The 20,797-nt window shown below is 40.3% G+C and overlaps 1 protein-coding gene across 1 annotated transcript in view; it reads left to right on the forward strand.

The window, feature by feature from the left end:
• Window positions 1-2,677: 2,677 nt before the first annotated feature.
• ntm (neurotrimin) overlaps window positions 2,678-20,797 on the forward strand; it is a gene marked incomplete at its 5' end in the record, with an annotated part of 459,203 nt that continues 441,083 nt past the window's right edge. The window contains one exon of the mRNA XM_080436290.1: window positions 2,678-2,801. Coding sequence (XP_080292416.1) covers window positions 2,741-2,801 — 61 coding nt within the window. The remainder of the gene's footprint in view (window positions 2,802-20,797) is intronic.

A 20,797-nucleotide genomic window follows, 5' to 3' on the forward strand; every position in this document is an offset into this window, starting at 1 on the left:
TCACACCTGGGGCCATGTCTACACCAAACCTTTCTTTTTTCCCCCCAAATTTAAAGTAGCCAATAATGTTTTTCCCCCCTTTTTCCCCCCAATTTAGTCGTTTATGCCAATTAATTCTTCCCCACACACATTTCTGTGTTATCACTGCTGTTGTTTCCTACTGACTCACCTGCCTGTGAGGGGCCCCCACCGGGAGGATGTAGTCGTAGAGCCTTCGTCCTACACTCCCTGCTGACAGGTGCCGCCACAGCCCGTAGGAGTGTATGCAATGACCAATACCACCCTCCCCGACAGGCTTCCCTCCCCCGAACACCAATTGTGTTCGCATAGACGCCCGACAAAGCCGGATGCACCACGGTAGATTCGAACCCACAACCTCCGTGGTGGTGGGCAGGGACTTTACCACTGAGACACCCAATCCACACCAAACCTGATGCAAACACTGTTCAGCTGTCTGCCATGACACACCAGGGACATGTGGGGCCCCTAGGTGCCCTGTCAGAGGCCCTCTCTCTACCATGAGAGAAGTTACACAAAAAAAAACTAAATTGCACACATATGGGGCACTACAGCAGTGTTAGATCAGAGCTTGACACTTCAAATAGCCATAACTCGGTGATCATTGCTCTGATCAGTGCGATATAGGACTGGATTTTCAGGCTGCACAGCGGACTGAAGATCTAGTGGCACAAAAATGCCTCACCCTATGATCACATAATAGACACTGGTACTGCTAGTACCAGGTGCATACACATTTATGGTCCAGAGCACTGCTACCACGGCAGTGAGGCACAGGTGTTCAAGATCTATCAGCGGCCGGGGAAGATATTCAATCAAACCGAGGCCACCACAAACAGACAAAAGCGAGATTGGGATTTCCACTTGCCCTTGGTCATGTGGGCATACAGATCTGTAGGCGTCTATAGTGGTGCACCAGAGCAGCTCTCTTTCCTCCGGACCCTGGTGGACTACATGTATGGGCAAGCACCTAAGCCAGAACTAAGGGGGGAAGGCTGCGCTGGATTACTTTGCAGCTAACCCCTTACCAGTTGCTAACACAGAAGCTCACTGGGTGGAGGCAAAGAGCGCCTCCACACCGGATGTCCCTTCCCCATGTCCACTAGAACCTCCGAGCCCTGGAAAGGGAAAGAGGCATGATGGCATCTGCCTCAGCACATCCAAGACTTTATAGTGGGGTAAGAGGGTTAGTGCGTGAAACCCCCTTAGGTGGGGGCTGTGCAGTGCCCCGGCCTGCTGCCGAGGGACTTCCCAGCTATGCCTCCTTTTATGTCTGTAATATAATATATTATTTCTTTGGTGTAATGTTATTGTTCATTTATGTGTGCTAAATGGCAACCCATGAGTGATAGGGAGGGGTATGCTAGTTGTTTTGGTCACCACACACTTAATAATATGACTTGATTTGGTGTGCTCACATGATTGATTGATGTACTTTTATTTAGTAAGACATGAGAATCACAGTATGGAAGTACAAAATTCACAATACAAGGTCTACTAAACTGGAAGACTCAGTTAAGCAGCAGCTTGTTTAAGATGAGAACCCCATGCACACAAATCATGATGACATGATGACATGGTGTGCTCGACAGTCTCGACAGAGTGCAGAAAAGAATTTCCTAGAAAAAAGTCGCCACATCTTTTCCTTCGGAGATGCAACCCACAATGTGAGTATTGTGTAATGACCTGCATGTGGGTCCCACATGCAGGTCATTACACAATACTCTCCGGAGTCTCAGTCAGAAGAGCAGACAATTACAAAACATACTCTCTCCAGAAAATTGCAATTGACGAAAGAAAATTCCCTAATTGACACCGCTGGGTACGACTCCCAATTAAGAACACCGTCAAGATGGATTTGCAATTGAGATGATTGAACCAGTGCTGCGCATAATCCAGTTGAATAACAGCGGAGCCTGAGACCTGTGGTGGAAAAAGTACGTAAAAGTATCAGTACTGCAATGTAGAAAATACTCTTGCAAGTAAAAGTAGTAATTCAAAATGTACTTGAGTAAAAGTACAAAAGTATTGGTATCAAAATGTACTTAAAGTACCAAAAGTAGAAAGTAGGCAGGCTACTCATTATGCAGAATGTTCCATTTCCCAAGTTTTATGTATGAATTAAATGTATATAGATCTTTTGAAAATAGCAGATCTACAAGCTCACAATGCATTGCAAATTTGCCAGATGTATATGGCTGAAGTGGTTAATGTATGTTTTGTAATGATAATCAAAATCTACAAAGTAACTATAGTAACTAAAGTTTTCAAATCATTATAGTGGAGTAAAAGTACAATATTTGGCTCTGAGATGTAGTGGAGTAGAAGTAAAAGTACTGCAAATTGGAAATACTCCAGTAAAGTAAAAAAATACCTAAAAATTTTACTTGAGTACAGTACTTAAGTAAATGTACTTGGTTACTTACCGCCACTGGAGACAGCAGCGCCTCCATAAGCCGAGGCAAGCAAGAACTCACACACAACATCACCACCAGCACCTCTCGGTGAAGGAGGGACTTGGTTGAAGCGCGCCGTGCGTTGGTGGTGGATGCTGTATGTATACGGTCACATAGAAAGAGCCAGGACTTTGCGGGAACTGCACTGACTGACTGCTCCACTTCAACAAGAACGAAAAAGAAATCCGTCTTCACGGGATTTTCAGTGACCAAGGCTATTTCAGACGACATCAACACGTAAAAGACAAACAACTTGAGCGATAAACATGAAGAATCCTCTCTACTGGGCTATGTTGGTCGGGATGACCGTTCTACTGATGGAACAAGGTAAGTCATTTCTCTTGACTTGTGTTGATTTTCTTTGGCTGAGAGAGTGCATGGGACTGTGTTATGTTTAAGATGGCAATTTGATATGTTTATCTCGGTGTTGTCCCATAAATGGCATGGGCAGGTCAGGCCCATATAGTTGACATCATGCTTGCCATTTAAGCCGCAGCTTAAATTAAGCGATTAACGAAGTGGAGTTCAGCAGTCTCTTGATGTCAGTGGCTTGTCTCTGCAGGCTTTGAAACTGGTTTGAAACCCGGCTACGGGTCCTTGCTGTGCAATGCGCTGGCTGCGAAACTTTCATCATCATGATCCTATATCAACTTGATTCGGGAAAAAAAAAGATAGTTGTGTTTTAATTTTGCATTCTGCAGTATCTCTAAAGAAGAGATCTGTAGGTAGGCATGAGGCAATAGAGGCACATGGTATCAAATATTCAACAGTGGTTTAATTCAACCAGTGGTCCGGGGACCACCAGTGGTCATTGAAGAGGTTCCAGGTGGTCCCCAGCTAAATGATGGAGAGTTGGTCACCAAATGTACCCTTATAGATCTTTACTTTAACTCTCTTGAGAGCGTAAAATGAAACCAAATGGACCCTTACGGTCCATTTGGTTTCATTTTACGCTCTCAATAGTTAAATTATTGTTACATCCAACTGCATTACTTAATTTACAAGAAGTCTACACAATAGAGAATGTAGAATAATTGTTATTTTGATCAACGTTTGCCTGTCATCTCTCCTATGGTACCATTACCAACATCAAAAATCTTATCCAACGATAACAAAATATTTTAAGTCTTGGGTCTGAGAGGCTCTAACATCGCATCAAACGGTGGTCTTTGGCTCAAATGCCGAATAAATAATGGACCTTGATATGAAAAAGGTTGAAAATCACTGGTTTAATTCATCCTAGGCTGTTGCAGTAAATGTGCCTTTGCCCTTTGCTTTGGTCGATCTGGCTCTGTCTGTGTGTTGTTTGCCCGCGCATCATCATCTTGACGCACGCTACTTAATCTCGGGACGTTTTTTGCGCAAAGGTGATTATAGTTGTAGTTGTTAATCCACACAGACTGTGTTGGGGTCAGGGGGGAGTTAAGCCCTATATTCCCCCCCGGGCAGGCAAGAGGGCTTTGTGATTGGAATGGAACATTTACGCATGAAGCAGGCAGCCGCCTTTTCTGTTCCCGATTACACCATACTGCCACTAGAAACCCAGTCATAATCTGAATCCTACTAGTGCCCAAGACGCACTTAAACATATCAGAGATATCTTGCCAAGTAACTTGTCAAATGTGTAACTGTTACTTATTTGTGTATTTGTCTGGACTGTTGGATTTGATTTTATAATGTTAATTTGTCTTTTTGTATTAATTTTTTATTTATATATATTTTTACTTTAATTTGTATTTTTAGTTGTACATTTGTATTGTATTTGCTTTGTTCAGGACCCCAGGAAGACTAGAGCCTCATTCATGTGTCTCTTATGGGGAGCCTTTAATAAACATAAACATGTACAGTATGTAAATTACGGATCTAATACTGAGAGCAGAGAAAATCAGAACCAACTGTGTGTGTGTGTGTGTGTGTGTGTGTGTGTGTGTTTCACCAAGATCTTATGGCTCGCAGGTTTCAAAATATATGTGCAAACAGTCAATTCAGAAACTTATTTTATAGGCCTTACCACATTTAAACATGCAATTTCTCTCAATTTACCACACTGTAATGATACAAAGCCATGTGATGGTCAAAAGCACATAAATAATTAAATTGTAAGATAAACATCGGTCACTGAATTTATCTATATTACATTACCAGCGGTCCTACAGAGTGCAAAAGGCTCTCTGGCAAAGCAGGGCTGCTGCAGTATGACAAGTAGACTAATGGGCAAAAGATCACATAACGGTATTGGACATTATCAAGCTGTTCCAGTGATAGCATACAGCCAATATTGTGATCAATGGTAGGTTTAAATTCTAAATTAGGATGATCTGTTATGCAATGATTATTTGAAGGCTTTTCATTGCAGAATCAGAAACACTTAGTTAGAGTAAATGTAGCCCACAGCGGTTTGTCTTGGTAAGAAAGATTCACAGAGCTGACACACTTAGTTCAAGGACAGAAGCACCTCTCAAGGGAGCCATCATAATATGCGATTTCTCCTTTAAAGGAATAGTTCACCCAAAAACGTATTTTCTATCAATTACACACCCCATGAAGCCTTGAATTCATGGAGATTTTTTTTGTTTTTGTTGCATTCCTAAGCCAATAATTTGATGACCGGTGGAGACTCATACTGAGTCTCCTACTGACCAATGACCCGGACATCAAATGGCTAAGGAATGCGACAAAAACAAAAAAAATCTCCATGAATTCAAAGCTTCATGGTGTGTGTAATTTTGATAGAAGATAAGGTAAATAAATATTTTTTTTGGGTGAAATTCTCCTTTAAGAGTTAGTATTGCCACATGTGAGGTAATACAATTGCATTTTATAATGTCTCTAATTTTATAGTAGCCTACTGAATGACAATGACAAATCATCCATTCGGACTGAATGGTGCAACTAGTTATGAAATTGATAGTTGTCAGTTTATGAGAATAATAAATCTACTATACCCCCAGGCAAACCATAGAGATTTAGCTTTATTGGGCATTCACTGTGGCAGCATTTTGTGAAATCAGTCACTGGAAGTTCATTTATTTTCTTCGAACTGGAACAAGTTGGCAGATGCTGACTATGGTCACCTTTATCTCATTGTTCGTGTGGAAAAGTTGACGGCAGCTGGACTTTTTTGCAACATCGCATGACAGCAGCTAATCACGTACCAACTTGCGATACTGTATTTCTTTCCTATAGCTGCAATGTCACAAGCGTTATAGCTAACTCAGTTTGGCATATGGACCGTTGTACAGCAGTGTGGTTGTGGACATCGCTGTAATTGGTACAGGAAAAAAACTGTACACCTACTGTATCTGGGTTGTTAGTACAGGATGATTTGAGAAGTAATGTAGGCAAATACTTGTTTGTATCGGCCTAATCAATTATATTTCTATTAATTTCATTTAGATTATGCAGTATAGTAATATAGATGAATATGAAAACTGTGGAAAAATGAAAATAATATTTTTGGATTTTAGACACATAAACCTGTGTGGTATACTCCATTGCACCAAAATGTGTGCTGTCAGTATTTGACCGAAGTAGACATTTCCAGGTCTTACTGCAGGTTAAAATAGGTTTAAAACATGTCAGAATTTGACTCACCTTGTCTTTGACTCTAGCTAAATTAAAGTCAGCCTGGAAGAGTAAGGGATGCTCCAAATATGAAGTGTCACATCAGGTTGTCTCTTCAGTACATGAATCTTCTGGAGTTGATGTACCAGTCATATTTAGGGCTATTTATTCTTTTATTATTATTTTGTATCAACAAATCGATTAACCACTTAAGCCCTATGTTATCATCTGTTGTACAATGGTGTTGTGCAAATCCTATATTAAAATTGGCTAATGGGAGGACCGGCGGACCGGCTGGTGGACAGACGGACCACGTCAACACATTGCGTCCCAATGCAGCTACGCCCAAATATGGAGTGTGTTGTTACCTCTTTGTGTCGTCATGGCATCGGGCGCAAACAAATCAGTCAGCTCCATGTATGGAGCTCAGCTCAGCTCTAGTGTAAATAACCGATCTGCATGCTCACTACACTCGCATCGCGATGCGTTGTGAGCGTGTGGATGCTCACTACACTCTTATCGCGATGCGTTGTGAGCGTGTGGATCTGCTATTTTATTTCCTCATTTTTTTTAATTGTTTGAATTTTTTTAATCTGTAATGAATACCAAAAATAGGGATTGATTATTAATCAATTATTAAATGTTTGATAATTAACTGTTGCACCCCTAGCATGGGTCATCAATGTGTCTACACGGACAAATGTGTCTGTGGCAAGACTTGTCCATGTCTGTGACAAATGTTTCAGGGGCGGCCATAGCTGAGTGGTTAGTGAGCCCGCCTAGGGAGCCAGAGGCCCTGGTTGCCCCAGGTACGATTCCAGGCCAGGCCAGCAAATGTGTCGATGAAATGAAATTTGTCCCTGAGCAAGACTCTTAACCCCTAATTGCTCACAGGCCCTAATTGGAAACAAGACCGTAAGGACTTTCATGAACGGACTTGTTAAAGGAATTATCCTTATCCTTATGTTTGATTAAACGGACAAAAAATGGGCTATGTGTTTCTGGAATCTCTATGTGGTTCTGGTAATATTATTGACCGCTCGTTTTGTATGTTCCTGGCAAAAATAGCATTTTAATGAAAATGTCCATCACAAGCCTGCGTGGTGATGACCCCCGACCCCTAGTTATATTGTACTTGCCAGTTTAGATCTTCAATAGAGGTCCTCTCAGTGTGAGGGGTCAAACATAAAGCCCTCAGGTCAATAGCCACGCTTGTCCTGTGTGAGGCCATTCAGGCCAACCTGCTGCTGTAATATTGAACATTTGCTAGGGCAGGCTGGCATCTTGTTCGCTTGTAAGAAATCACTAGCCTAATGTGTTTGGCAACAATGCGTGTGCACCATAACCATCTTGTTTGTTGCCTCTTTTTCCCTTAAAAATACGTTATAAATCTTTTTTTACTACCAATTAACACTTCCCCTTGTACTGTTGCCCCTTGTCACTGCTGACCCCTATTGGGTGGTTCATTAGGGAGGGTGACAGCTAGAGGAGCATATCCCCAGAGTTTCACTGGGAGGACGTAACGCATGTGGAGGAACACGCTGCCCCAGTTCAGCCTCCCCATTGAAAAGTTGCCCTGACTGCAGTGACAGAGATCGCCCTCCCCGCCTAGCTTCCCACCCTCAAACACGGCCAATTGTTTTCGTTGGAGGGCCCAGCCAAGCCAGAGGCACCATGGAGGATTCAAACTGCTAGGCTCCACGGTGGTGAGCAGAACTTGACCTCTGCACACGTTGTTACCTCTTAACCACTTGAGCCATATTCAAAACGTTTCTGAAACATCTACAAAGTGACGTGTCGCATCGCGGCACATTGTGAGCTTGTAGATCTGCTATTTCTTTTTGTTTATAAGGACATGCTCAAAATAGGTACACCAGGTTGCAAGTGGTGAAGTCTACCGGCCTCTCTTCACTACACATTTGGTAACAAGTGCATAATGAGACCAGGCCTGGTCTGCAACACTGTAATGTGTGGTGAAGTGCCTATAGCTGAAGAGAATAGACAGGATGAAGAGTGAAAACAGGATGAAGAAAAAAAGATGATAGATGTGATGGAAGGCACTCAAGGGCAGATACACGTGTATACACACTACAGAGCAGGCAGGCTAGTTGTTTGCACTACAGAAAAAACATGGCAGTCAATCTTCAGAATTCCAAGTTTAAAGCCTTCATTCTTTTGGCTATACCATTTCAAACCCAGCAGATGTTTGAATTAACATTGTCTTGAGAAAAGTATGACTCGAACATGTTTTATTGATCTAAATCATTTAAGGGATTGAAGACTCATAAGATCAGCACATCTTCCCTGATTAAAATGCTGTACATTTACCACAACGAGTTTCAGTGATCGGGAATGACGAGCCTCCTCGATTAAGGCACTTAATGCCCTGAAATTAACCACGCAAGGCAGTGCTATTCCCAGGCTGTGTACTGCCCCCTGCCTGCTCCTCAACAATTGTTAAGGATACTGTAGGTTTAGATTAATGTTTAGGGCACACTTTAAATGCTTTCTTGTTGTTCGGAAATTCAAAGCTCTCAGTGCATTTACATTCGGAAATTCTGAGGACTGCACTCTTGGAGAGCTTGGAGCGCACACCAGACACTATAGTTGAAGAGACAGTTTGTCCAAGCATCATGGCCGAAGACGAGGAAGTTATGACAAAATGTGATGGTTGTGGCTTGTTTGGTGAACGAACGAACCCAAAGTGTCACTGCATCATCAGTGCTCTGCCACACTCTTGACAAGAGCAGCCAGAGTCCAGAGCATAGTGTCACAGTGGATTTACTGTACAAATGCACTATAGGGTTGGGCTATCGTCTCTATTTTCAGATCGTCGTATAATGGTAAAACGTCGGTCTAAACATAAACTTGCTTCAGAGTTATGATGTCTCTCTCCAAGCTCTTGCTCTTCCTGTTCATAGCCAGCACCTCACAAATATAGATGCGCATTTCCACTTTCCTCTATACTTTAAGTTACCACCCTGCCAAGGCTGCAACATTTGAATGTATGTTCTATGTGATGATTTACAGTATGTAGGCAGGCATGAAGCGCAGTCAGGGTCTTGATGGGTGGGGCATCTTGACAGATGCTTGGAATTTTTTGGACTGGAGAATGGCAGAGTACCTGCTGGAAAGTGGTAAGGTGGGAATATATATATATATGAATATATCATCAGGTGTACTTGGATATACTGCCATGTTGACTCAATCACCTTTACATTGGCAGAGATGTCATAACTAGTGATCATCTCAACATTTGTCAGTACACAATGTTATTGTACGCATGCAAAAAACATAAACAAGCTGCAGCATTTGAATGTTGGTTTACAATTTGGTTTTTAATATTATGTATGAAGCTTCAAACTGTTCGGTACAGCCCTACTTTTTCCCCATCCATTACCATCCATCAGGTTAGGCCACAGATTTAAAGCGTAGAAAAACAACAGCTGGATCACTCCTACTGTTTAATTCTTTGTCGAATGAATTTACATATCGGGCTAGCAAGTAACATGTTTTAAAATGCTTGACTGACCGATATTGATCCCGTGGGAGAAATTCAGTACACAGGACAAATACAGAACAAGATGTACAGCTAGTAACAGGTAATAGATAGGGATTAGGAATAAAGTACCAGAAACTAGGACATTTAGGTATAGAAGCTCTTGCTTGGCCCTCTGCACTTGGACTGCCTGGATTAGCGTGGTGTTTGATCTATTAACAGGTATAAATAATATAAAGTGTAGTCTAAGTGCACTAACAGTATATTAAGTGGCAACGGGTATAGAAAAGTGTACATACTTGAAGGCCCCTCAACACCAAGAACAGGATTCTTACGGTCTTGCCCTGGATATCCAGATGAGTGAGTATAGGCTCTGTTTAGCGGGTAGATTTTGGCATCATGGAGGTGTAAAGCCTAAAACCTGGGAATAAAGTAACAGAATAAGATTAGTAAAGATAAAAAGGAGCAAGCAGGAGAAGCACCATATGTTTCAAACATCATATAAGTAATAAAAAGCTGTGTAATTATACTGCATTAACTGTGCAATGAGTTTTGACAGTTCTTCCTACTCCATCCATCCATCCGCAAAAATAAAAGATCTACAAGCTCTCATTGTATTCTGTGAATTTGTATGTGAGCTTGCTATGTTTGCTATTTAAAAAAAAGTAGATTTTGGGGGGAATTCTTTAGAATTTTGTAAATGTTTTGGAACCTTTTTTATTGTTTTGCACAGATTTGGAGAAATGTTTTGCCTTTGATGACATGCCCAAAATAGGGACGCCAGGTTGACAGTTGTTAAACAGTACTAGTAATGAGGCCCTCCATTGGCAGGGAAGGCTATTTTCCCTCCTGCCGTTGCTTCACACTTCAGGCCCGTCCCTCTCCCCCTTTTCTCGCCCCCATCCCAGTGCTCCCTCTTTTCTCTCTTTCTCTGTGGCTCGGAGACGGTGTTGGCAAAGTGTTGCCAGGATGCAGCAGATACACTTGCAGGTTTCTGGCCAAGGCCCTTTCAGGCCTGTTCATTATGCCCCATGTACTTCCTCCGCGAGCGTACCTCAGCCAAAGTTGAGAAGTGTAGCTGGTGAAATCCAAATGTCCAGCAACAGCTGTTGTTGGATGGCCAACGGAGGGCAGAGACCGATAGGGTGGTAGTTTTTGAAGCATGGTGGGCTTGTTGCATACTGTCTTTTTTCAAAGACATTGGGATCATTGTTGATGAGTTTAGTGTTCCTTTCTTATCGCAGCGTTACAGATACTCTGCAGGGGTCTTAAGGCAAGGCGTTTGTGTCCATTTGGCACTGTCGACATTATGTCCCTGAATAGAATCTATGGAGAGAGCAGGCAGATGTTAGATAAGGTAGAATAGGCTATTTCTACTTTCACACACACACACACACACACACACACACACACACACACACACACACACACACACACACACACAAAGTCACAACGTCACAGTGCAATAAAGGTACATCATGTAAATTGGGTGAGGAGATTATTTGAGGACAGTGTCTCAGCTTGAAATTGCACAGTCTGCGCCAAGAGTCCTGACCAGGAAGTGTTATTACCCCCATTCCAGTTGAGATTCATTGTTGTCCTGTGGCACAATAAGTTAACGAATTAGGTGCAGATAATGAGCATGAATAATTGACATTGGTCACTACACGGATGTGAAATTGCCACTTTGCCGATTTCATGAAAATGAGCAAGGCTCATTTGTTTATTCTATGAGTAAATAATTAAATAGAATTGTCTCATCGCATCGATGCAGTGGTAATACATGCATACAGTTTTGTGTTTTTGCATTTACTGTGTTTATAAATCCATATTACGAATGTTGAGGAGTTTTTGAAAGACCAGACTAATTTGCTCACTGCATCTCAGAACCGAGCACATACATCCAGAGGCTTGTGTGTGATTTATTGTACAGTTTTCACTACCTGTTTGGTATGACATTGACACTTCCACAAAAGAGGAACAGCTATTCCAACATGCCATGATTGGGGAGGTCGCTTTTTCCCATTGTTATAATGCAGCATTACATTTTCAATTATTGTGTAACATTACAATATATGTAATTTATGCAGCCCGAAATTATGAAAGCAAAATGCCATTTTACTGGGCAATTCAAGCAAAGATAATTGAAAAATTGCATTCCTGTTCGATCACTCATATGCAAAGATGGCTATTTAACCACTTGAATCTAGCATCTCTATTCTGGGCCTAACATTCAGTGAAATTAGCAGATCTACAAGTGTTGTGAGCTTGGAGATTGGCTATTTTTGGGTAAGATATTTAGTTTCGGAGCGAAAATAGGACTAGGCTCATTGTAGACCCTGTTGGGAATCCGGTCAAATGGTCTAAGTGGTTAAAGGTGTTTTTGTTTGGAAATATATTGAATAAAGTCCTGAGATTGAGGTTTACTTTACAGCCACTTCGAATGAACTCCTTAGATTGAGGTTTGCTTTACAACCACTTCCTGGATATCAAATACAGCAAAGTCATTATGTCACAACAATAGATTCAATCAGACAGAATTACAGGGTTAGCCAACAGAAGAGGTTTTCTTCCCCTGTAGTGTTTGCCAAGTGAAATGGTCATGTGGCTCGGTGGTAACGCTATCCATTGCAAGGAGAAACTGATTAATAAGCAACACAGATAGTGACTTCAGACCGCAGCCATTCACCAGGTTGTTGTGTCTGAGGAATGCTGCCTCCTCGACAATGCCAGAGTTTGCACTTTGCTGCAATCGTTTCTATGTGAGCAGTGATTGTAACAAAGCGACGTAAGAAATACTGGTCTATCATGTATGCATGTCCGTTGGGATGAGGGAATGCTGTTCAATAGAATGGCATGACGTTTTAAAAATACCGCTGTAGTTTTGACTTATTACACACAATCTGATTAAAAGTGTAGAAGTACTAAACTGAAATAGTTTTCCGTGAGGATTAGATTCTAAGTTGCTTGGAATTTCAAAGATGCTCTCCTGGGGTATGTTCAATTATTTATAAATCAGTAATGTGTTTGGACATTTGAAGCATTTAACATCTAGAGATTCTTTGTATATTCTCTTTATTCATAATTAGGTAAACACACAATCATAATGAAAATATTGAATAAACAAAGGATTGCAAACAAGAAAGGCCAAGAGTCAGAAGGCGTATGCAGGCATTGACCTCTCTGACAAATCATCAAACAGAATGCATTTTAATAAATAAAGCTACAATCCATACACAAGACGCAGCAAGCATAATATTCTAACAAAACATACCCTAGCAAAACAAATATATTAAGGATTAATACCGGGAGCGTGGGAGTTTGTGTGGGCACATATGCTTGCATGTATGCATGAGACTGAGTTTAGACTATTGGAGTGAATCCCAACCACTGTAGTTATAAAACATTTTGTCTTGCCCAGTCAGCTGTCTTCTTGCACTGCATATTAAAGGATACCAGTGTTTTTTTTCCTTCACATTTGGTTCTACCGACGTAACCCATTGTCTTTAAAATGTGGTTACATGAAAGCAACCCAAAAATGTGGTTTAATAGCTAAATAGACAAATATCGTGCTGCCTGCAATCAGGCAAACACACTGTACTTCCGTGTTGTCAGACTAGTATCACTCCTGGGCTTATTCAAAAACACTAAACAAAGACAGCAAGGTTGGTAGTTGGCACTTGTTGTACTTCATTTTTATTTGATATTGACTTTTCTCCCCTGGCTGCTTGTACAGCGGAGTGGCAGGATGCAGAGTGGTTTGTAGTCGGAGTCAGAGTATAGAAGTGTAGAAGATTTCCTCACAGAAATATTAGTTCAACATCATTCAGACTCCTCCCACTAAGTTGTGGAACTTTACCTATTTCTTGTGTACAGTCATGAACAGTCCCTTAACTAACTCACTGATTGACTCGCTTCAACTGGCTGACCGAATTGGTTTTACGCATAGAATGAAGATCTCACTGGATAAATCTGTAATGACAAGTGCTTTTGTTACTTCAGTACCTAGAACATCTACTATCAGAGGCATAATTTCAGAAAAAAAGTAGGGGGTGGCAACTGGCAAAAACAGTTACCACTTAAGCACAATTTATTGCAAAAATAGAGCGCACAATTGTTTTTTTTTTGGTTTGGGGGGGAGGGGGGGTATTTTTGTTTGCCTATAATGACATGCCCAAAGTTGAAAGTGGTTAATGTGTGGTTGCAGACAAGAAAACACATACATCATGTAGATGGACAGGCATGGATTGAGATACTGAGTGTTGAACTGGAATTAGATTAATCTTGGGAAAATATGCATATGTATGAAGATTGTAGGTTAAATGTGAACACTAGGGGGTGGCAATTACCACCCCCTGAGAACCCAAATGACGCCCCAGACAGTCTACTATAACAGAAAGCTGTAATATTTCTTGGATTTCCGTAGTGACGGGTGTTAAACTTGGCATTCTGACTGAGTTCATTTTCTTTCTTTTTATTTGTTTTTATTACATGAGGGTAGGATTGGGGTGAATTATGTGATAGTATTTGACAACAGATATCTGGCTCTGTACTACTACTGTAATGGTAATGGTAAAACAGTATAGTGTATAATGAGAAGTGTACGTACTGCTGAAGAAATGTCAATGAAAGCAGAGGTCATGGAAGAGAAAAATGGAACAGGAACAACCCTGCTCAGCATGGAAGCAGCCAAGCAGCTGCCATGAACACAGTGAAAGATGGTGTTTGTGTTTCAATTGTCTGCTTGTATAAACAGAACTGAGGTCACTGGGTTACAGTGAATTTCATAAGGGACTGATTTTTTTTCATTTTTTCCCCCTTTATTTACTCATGGTATGTTGATTTAGCATAGGCCTACTTGCCTGTTTTCAGAAATACCTGGCTTCATTCATTACAGTTACAGATATTCACACTTGGGGACTGAATCGGAACATCAGTAGTTGCAATTTTGATAGAAGTTAGAGCTATTGTGTAGAGTGCAGAGGGAGAGTTTGCAAGTACACACAATTGTTTTCTTTTTTTTAAAGTAGAAGAGTAGGGAAATCAGAGCCGAGAGAGATATAACGACATGCAACACAGATCTGCATCCGTAATCAAAATGTCAACTTTATGGTTATGTCATGTGGTCAACTCTATGTATTGTCCGGTCACCTGTCATGTGTCATGACACATTGTGAGCGTACATCTGCTGTTTATGCAATTTTTCACATATACAAATGTATTGTAAAATGTTGACAATGTTAAACATGTCTCAAACATGTGACCATTGATGCTTTTTTGTTTTTCCTATTGGCTAGGTATTAGACTACAGTAGGTATTTAGGTTAGTTAGGCTTAAAGCTGCACTATGTAACTTTCCTCTTCTACCCCAGATTTTAACCCGGTTTCCTGCCCAAGTGCTGAAATCTTTATCATTGAGCTTATAAAGCCTGCCTGCTTGCTCTGGGGCTGAATTTAATCTTGACCATCAGGTCAAAATCCACGTCAGATCCTGTGTCTAGGTGAGACATGACCTTTGACACTATCTAAATGTCTCAATAGAAGAGCAGGGAGACTCACATACAACCACCTGATATTGTATTAACATACTCTACCATACAGATTGGACAAAATTACAATTTATTCATAATTTTGTTTTTGCATAGTGCCGGTTTACATTTTTAATTTGTAGGTAATGTTGTTTTTCTCTATTTGCTGCGTTGTCACTGTGGTGTGTATGTGGGACTACGGATGGAAATGAGCTTCTAGCTAAATCCGCCATATTTACATGCAATCATGTGTATTGATTACAATTTTCATTGATGTGCACTGTCCTGGAAATAAACAAAGAAAAAGGAATGGTAAGTGGTTAAGACTAAGAGGCCAGAATAAGTTGAAATGAAATTTTTTCTTCCTTTTTGTTCTTGGTTTCTCTTTCCATTTCACCTGTGACTTTGCCATACTGTAAGAATTCTATGGTCTGCCTGCCTGCACTATAATCTGCTGCTGTCATCCACATATCTTCATTTGCCAAAAGCTCGTATTCCATTTCTAACAAGTGTGCACATTATTATAACTGTTCTTCTGTTTTGGAATCGATTCTGAGATCCTTTTATTGGATTTTAAATCACTAAATGGCAATGCTCCTGCGTATTTATCTGAGATGCTTTTTTAAGATGCTGACACTGGTCTTTTAACTGTTCCAAAGGCTAGAACAAAAAGGCATGAAGAAGCAGCTTTTAGCTATTATCGTCCTAACCTTTGGAAACACCTGACGGAGGACCTAGGGGTTTAATCTGTGGACATTTTTTAAAATAAATGTTAAGACACAGAATTTTTGTATTGCTTTTACCCACGTTCTTTGCATAGCTGTTTTCTTTTATTATACATTTTCAATGTATTTTTATGTTTTGTAATTTCCCCCCTCTGTTCCTCCTCTCTTCTAATTTTCCTTTCTTTTTAATATGAAGCGCATTTTGTTGCACTTGCTGCATGAATATATACATTCTCCATAGTTTGAGTGATCGATTCTCTGCACTCACCACATGTATGTAATATAGAAGGCACGTAAATGCTATGTGTGTGGAGGATAGGCTGTTACACACCTAGACCAAGCAGACATGCCATCACCTGTCCAGATGAGATCGATACTGAGATAAAGAAGCGAGTCAGTCTCCTCAACCTCATTTACAGTGAGAAGGTGTCTTATAATTGGGACTCAGCCCACTTCATCAGTACAGCGGCATCATGGCTTTGGAGCAGATGGCGGAGTTAGTAGTTAGCAAGTACATGGTCTGAGTAATAATCTTGCTGTAATTATTGGGGGCTTGCCTGGGCATTTGTGTGCAGCAAAAGAGATAATATTTCAATTAGCGCTATCATTGATTGCGCTGGAAGCCCCCTGGCTAAGGCCTTTGTGCTTGCAATCTGTGAGAGTGTTAATAGGAAATAGTTGAGCCTCTTGAGAGCAGGAATGTTCATTAAGAAATTAGATGTCAGTTGTTTTTAACTCTTTATTCAACCACCTAATAGCAGGACAGAACAGTTGCAAAAGCTGTGCAGCTCAATGATGACTCTGTTGGTTATGTTTGCATGATTTAGTTGACATAATATATAGGCTATACCCTGTGCAATTTAGTTGGTTTACAATCACAGGTGATGGAGCCTTTTCAGTGCAAGCCAGTATATAATTGCGATATGGAAGTGTAAATTATTAAACCCTGACATGGCAGGGCTGAGCCTGCTGGGGTTATCAGCGTCATTCCAGTGGCCCTGTGATTGATGGATTTAATGTTAACAGATCGATAGAGCCCGTGTAACTTTAACCACCCCCTTAACCCATTAAAACCGGTAAAGCGTCTGTGTCATTTTAGATATTAGCGTTGGCTATTAAAAGATAGCAGATATACAAGCTCGCAGTGTGTCACTTCGTGCCGCGCTGCGAGCTTGTACATCTGCTATTTTTTTTTTACATTTCTGAAAAATCTTGAAAGTGTTTGAAAAATGTTGGATAATTTTGAATTACTTTGATAATTTTGAGAACTACTGATTTCGAAGGCATTTTTTTAATCAGCCTCAGGTCTTAATGGGTTAAGCACTTCTATGATGTAATAGGGATTGAAACAGAACCGATGAGGAAGATCATGGACATGAGGTATGAGCCCCGGGGGTGTTTGTCAATCTGTTTGTAGCTCAGAAGCGCATGACTATGACTTTAATGTACATAACCAAACTTATACTAACCTACAATCACAATTCTCCTATTCACTTGATGTATAGTATTATTACTATGTTAGTAGTGAATACTGATACCGACAATAAGCCCCTCCGACCTACTTACTTACTTACATAATATACTATGTATATGTATGTAAGTGTGTGTATAATAAGGCATACATTTATGCCCGTTTATAGAGTTCCGTGTTAGCCATGCCCAAATAATATGGAGTCCAGGCCAGATTATGACATCAGCACTATGACGTCATAGTTATGACATCAGAGTGCTCCATATATGAGGATTTGCAGATTTATCAATATTTTTTTGTACAACTGTTTATCACTCCCTTAGATCCTCAGGAAGGCTCGAAGGTGAGGGCCCAAAGTATTATGACATGCCCAATAAAGGGACTCTACGGATCATGTAGTTGATACATATTTAATGATTCCTGTATCTTGAATGTTGCACCAGTGCTTTGACTGATAGTGAAATGTGATTATTCTGAAGTAACTGTAGACCAAAACATTGATTACATAACATATATATTGCAAATACTAGTGGCAACATGAGACTGTAAATAAATGTCAACTCTTATGATACATGATGCATAAGTTTGGACAAACATGCAATATGTCTTGCACACTGCTTTGCTTAGGTTTGTTTGCCAGTAACTGCAGTGTCAGTGCTTTGGAAATATGTGTTGGCAACCTTTCTATGTATCTATTTATTTTTTAAAGATATTTATTTTTGGGCTTTTCTGCCTTTATTGATATTCTAAGTGGAGATGGACAGGAAACAGTGGAGAGAGAGATGGGGAGAGACATGCAGCAAAGATCGTCGGGCACGGACCTGTGATGCGCTGTCAGGCTACATTAGAGCCTAGCGCCCGGACCGCTAGGCCACTCTGCTCTATTTACAAAGAGCAGAGTGAAGAAGAACAGGCAGGGTACAATGCCAGTCGGTGCCAAAGTTAAATGGACGTGGTCACGAGTCAACCTGTGTTGACTTAATTGCGGGTTCTTGCGGGTCCCACACCACTGATGTGTGTTGATGACTGTTAATATTTTGTTTTTTTTCATGCTACTGAATAACAAAGCCCTGTTTGATATACACACAATATAGAGGAAAGCACTGTTGCTGTTGGGCAGAAACCCAACAGTTGTATTGCTGTGTTGTGTTGCTATAAGCACAGTCTTGTGGACTGTGCTCACGCTTCGCATTGCAACACGTGAGCCTATTTTAGCTACTTTTTAATGACAATCCCAAAATAGGTTTTATAAATATTTAACCAATGAAAAGTATTAACAAGACACTTTTGGACATACAAGAGATTATTGATTGATTGATTGAATATTTTATTATACAGAAATGTAAAACATTACGAGTACAGTCAAACACTTTGTCTAAAAGGATAACACCAAAAAAAGTCCTTGCGGTCTTGTTTCCATTGGGGTCCTATTATACAGTCAGCATCCCACAAACACAGCTCTGCTCCTCCTCTTAATGAAAGATCATTAATTAGCAGCAGGTGATGACACTCCTGCTGTTATTATTACTTATTACAATCGGGGAGACGTGAGCCTCGTCTTCATGAACCTCTCCATCTTGTGTCGCATCATTGAGGTGATTTGTCACACTGTTCATTCAAGATAAACCTAAAAACAGCTGTTGAAATGAGCTGTCAAAAATGAGTGCCAGTTGCATTAACAAAGATGATTAACTGAATGCATGGAACATTATGAATGTGTTGTCATTCTGTTTTGTCTTGATGGGCACAGCATCACTGATTTCCAGAGACAGGCCTAATTCAGTACATTTGGATAGGTTCTGATGTAGTCCTTATAATTTACTTTGACGTAGTTTGAATAGATAGTTAAAACGGCACTATGTAAATTTACTTTTATTTATTAAATGTAATGTTGTCCAATCTGTATGGTAGAGTATGTTAAACAATATAACTTATACAATTGTTGGGGTGGTTGGATTTTGTCTCCCTGCTCTAATATTGAGACATTTATATCGTGTCAAAGGTCATGTCTCACCTAGACACAGGATCTCACACAAATTTTTACCTGATGGTCAAGATTAAATTTATCCCCCGAGCAAGCAGGCTGGCTCTATTAGCTCAATGGGAACCAAGTTCAAATCCGGGGTAGAAGAGGAAAGTTACATGTGCTGCTTTAATATGAAAACATATATGTTTACCTAATTCCAGTGTAAATTTGGGTGAATCATGCCGCGACTCATTTCTTGAGATTCAAGAATTTTCTCAATTAAATAACTGTCGTCCATAATGCAGGCTTGTAATAATGAGCCCTGTGGAAAATACAGTTTTATTGTCAAGAAGGATAGTGGTTTTAAAATGCACTGAACTTTTGGCTGAGATTATGTTCTTCATTGCAAAAATTACGTCAGTATCAATGGTATATAGGCTAGATGGGTTCTCTGCATTGTTTAATATATTGAAAGCAGAGAGCGTATGAACACTTGGCATTTCTGTCCATAAAAATGGAAGAAGACATAAAGAAAAGTTTAATGTGACTGTTGATTCTAGACTTCATTCACATCCAAAGTCTCTACAAAGCTATTTGCATTACTTCAGATGTGTCCATGCTCATTAAATTTCATGGAAGCTTATGGAACCCCCCCATATAATTAATGCTTAACGCTTGAGTGGCAATCTTAATAGTCTTTTAAATGGTCAATACAGAAATGAATGTTTCTCATTAATCACAATTTCATTGCCATGATTTCTCCAAAGCCATTTTCTTAGCTTCGGTATAAGACATCATTCATTTTGGCCAAAAAGCCTTTCACCCAAATTGAGAAATCACTTTATTTTCCTTACCATAATGATATGATAATCGTTTGGCAATCACAATTAGAAAACATATTGTTTTATACAAAAACATTAACTCAGTTTTAGTATGAAGATTTGCTTTAATGTTCAACCAAAAATCCTCCAGTCAGTTCTAAATGAGCCAAAACATTGCAAATGAGGAGAGCAATTAAAAAATGGATTGAACTATTCCGGCTACTTTCTGATTCTGCCTTGTTCTAAAACCACCACATTCAATAAAGAGTGTGTGAAATTCTCATTATTCCACAACACCAGACATGGGAAAAAAAGAATCACGAATGACAACTCAAACTGGGTAGAGAAGGACAATTAAAAGTCCCTTCACTTTTTTCCTCTCTTATATTACGTGATTGCCCATGCCCATGCTAATCAGAAAAGATCAGTCAGCCACTTCTTGTATGGATACTTTGTTATGAACATGCTCGACACACTTGCTAGCATGCAAAGGCTGTCCACCCATTCTGGTCCTGCCTGCCCATTTGGCAAACCAAGGTGACCTTCTGGCTTGGCCAAAGGGCCCTCGACAGGAAATGCTGTTCTCTTGCCAACTTCACTGCCCTTGCTAAATGTATTTATGCCGTTCCTGTCATCATCGTTCCTACCAACATAAATGTCATTGAAACAACTGCTCTCACCCTAAAAGTCTTTCAGTCATACCGTACTTATGCTGATTCAACATTATGTATAATTTCCCTCATGGAGTGT

This window comes from Gymnoscopelus braueri (assembly GCF_963280865.1).
Source record: "Gymnoscopelus braueri genome assembly, chromosome: 8".
Taxonomy (NCBI): domain Eukaryota; kingdom Metazoa; phylum Chordata; class Actinopteri; order Myctophiformes; family Myctophidae; genus Gymnoscopelus; species Gymnoscopelus braueri.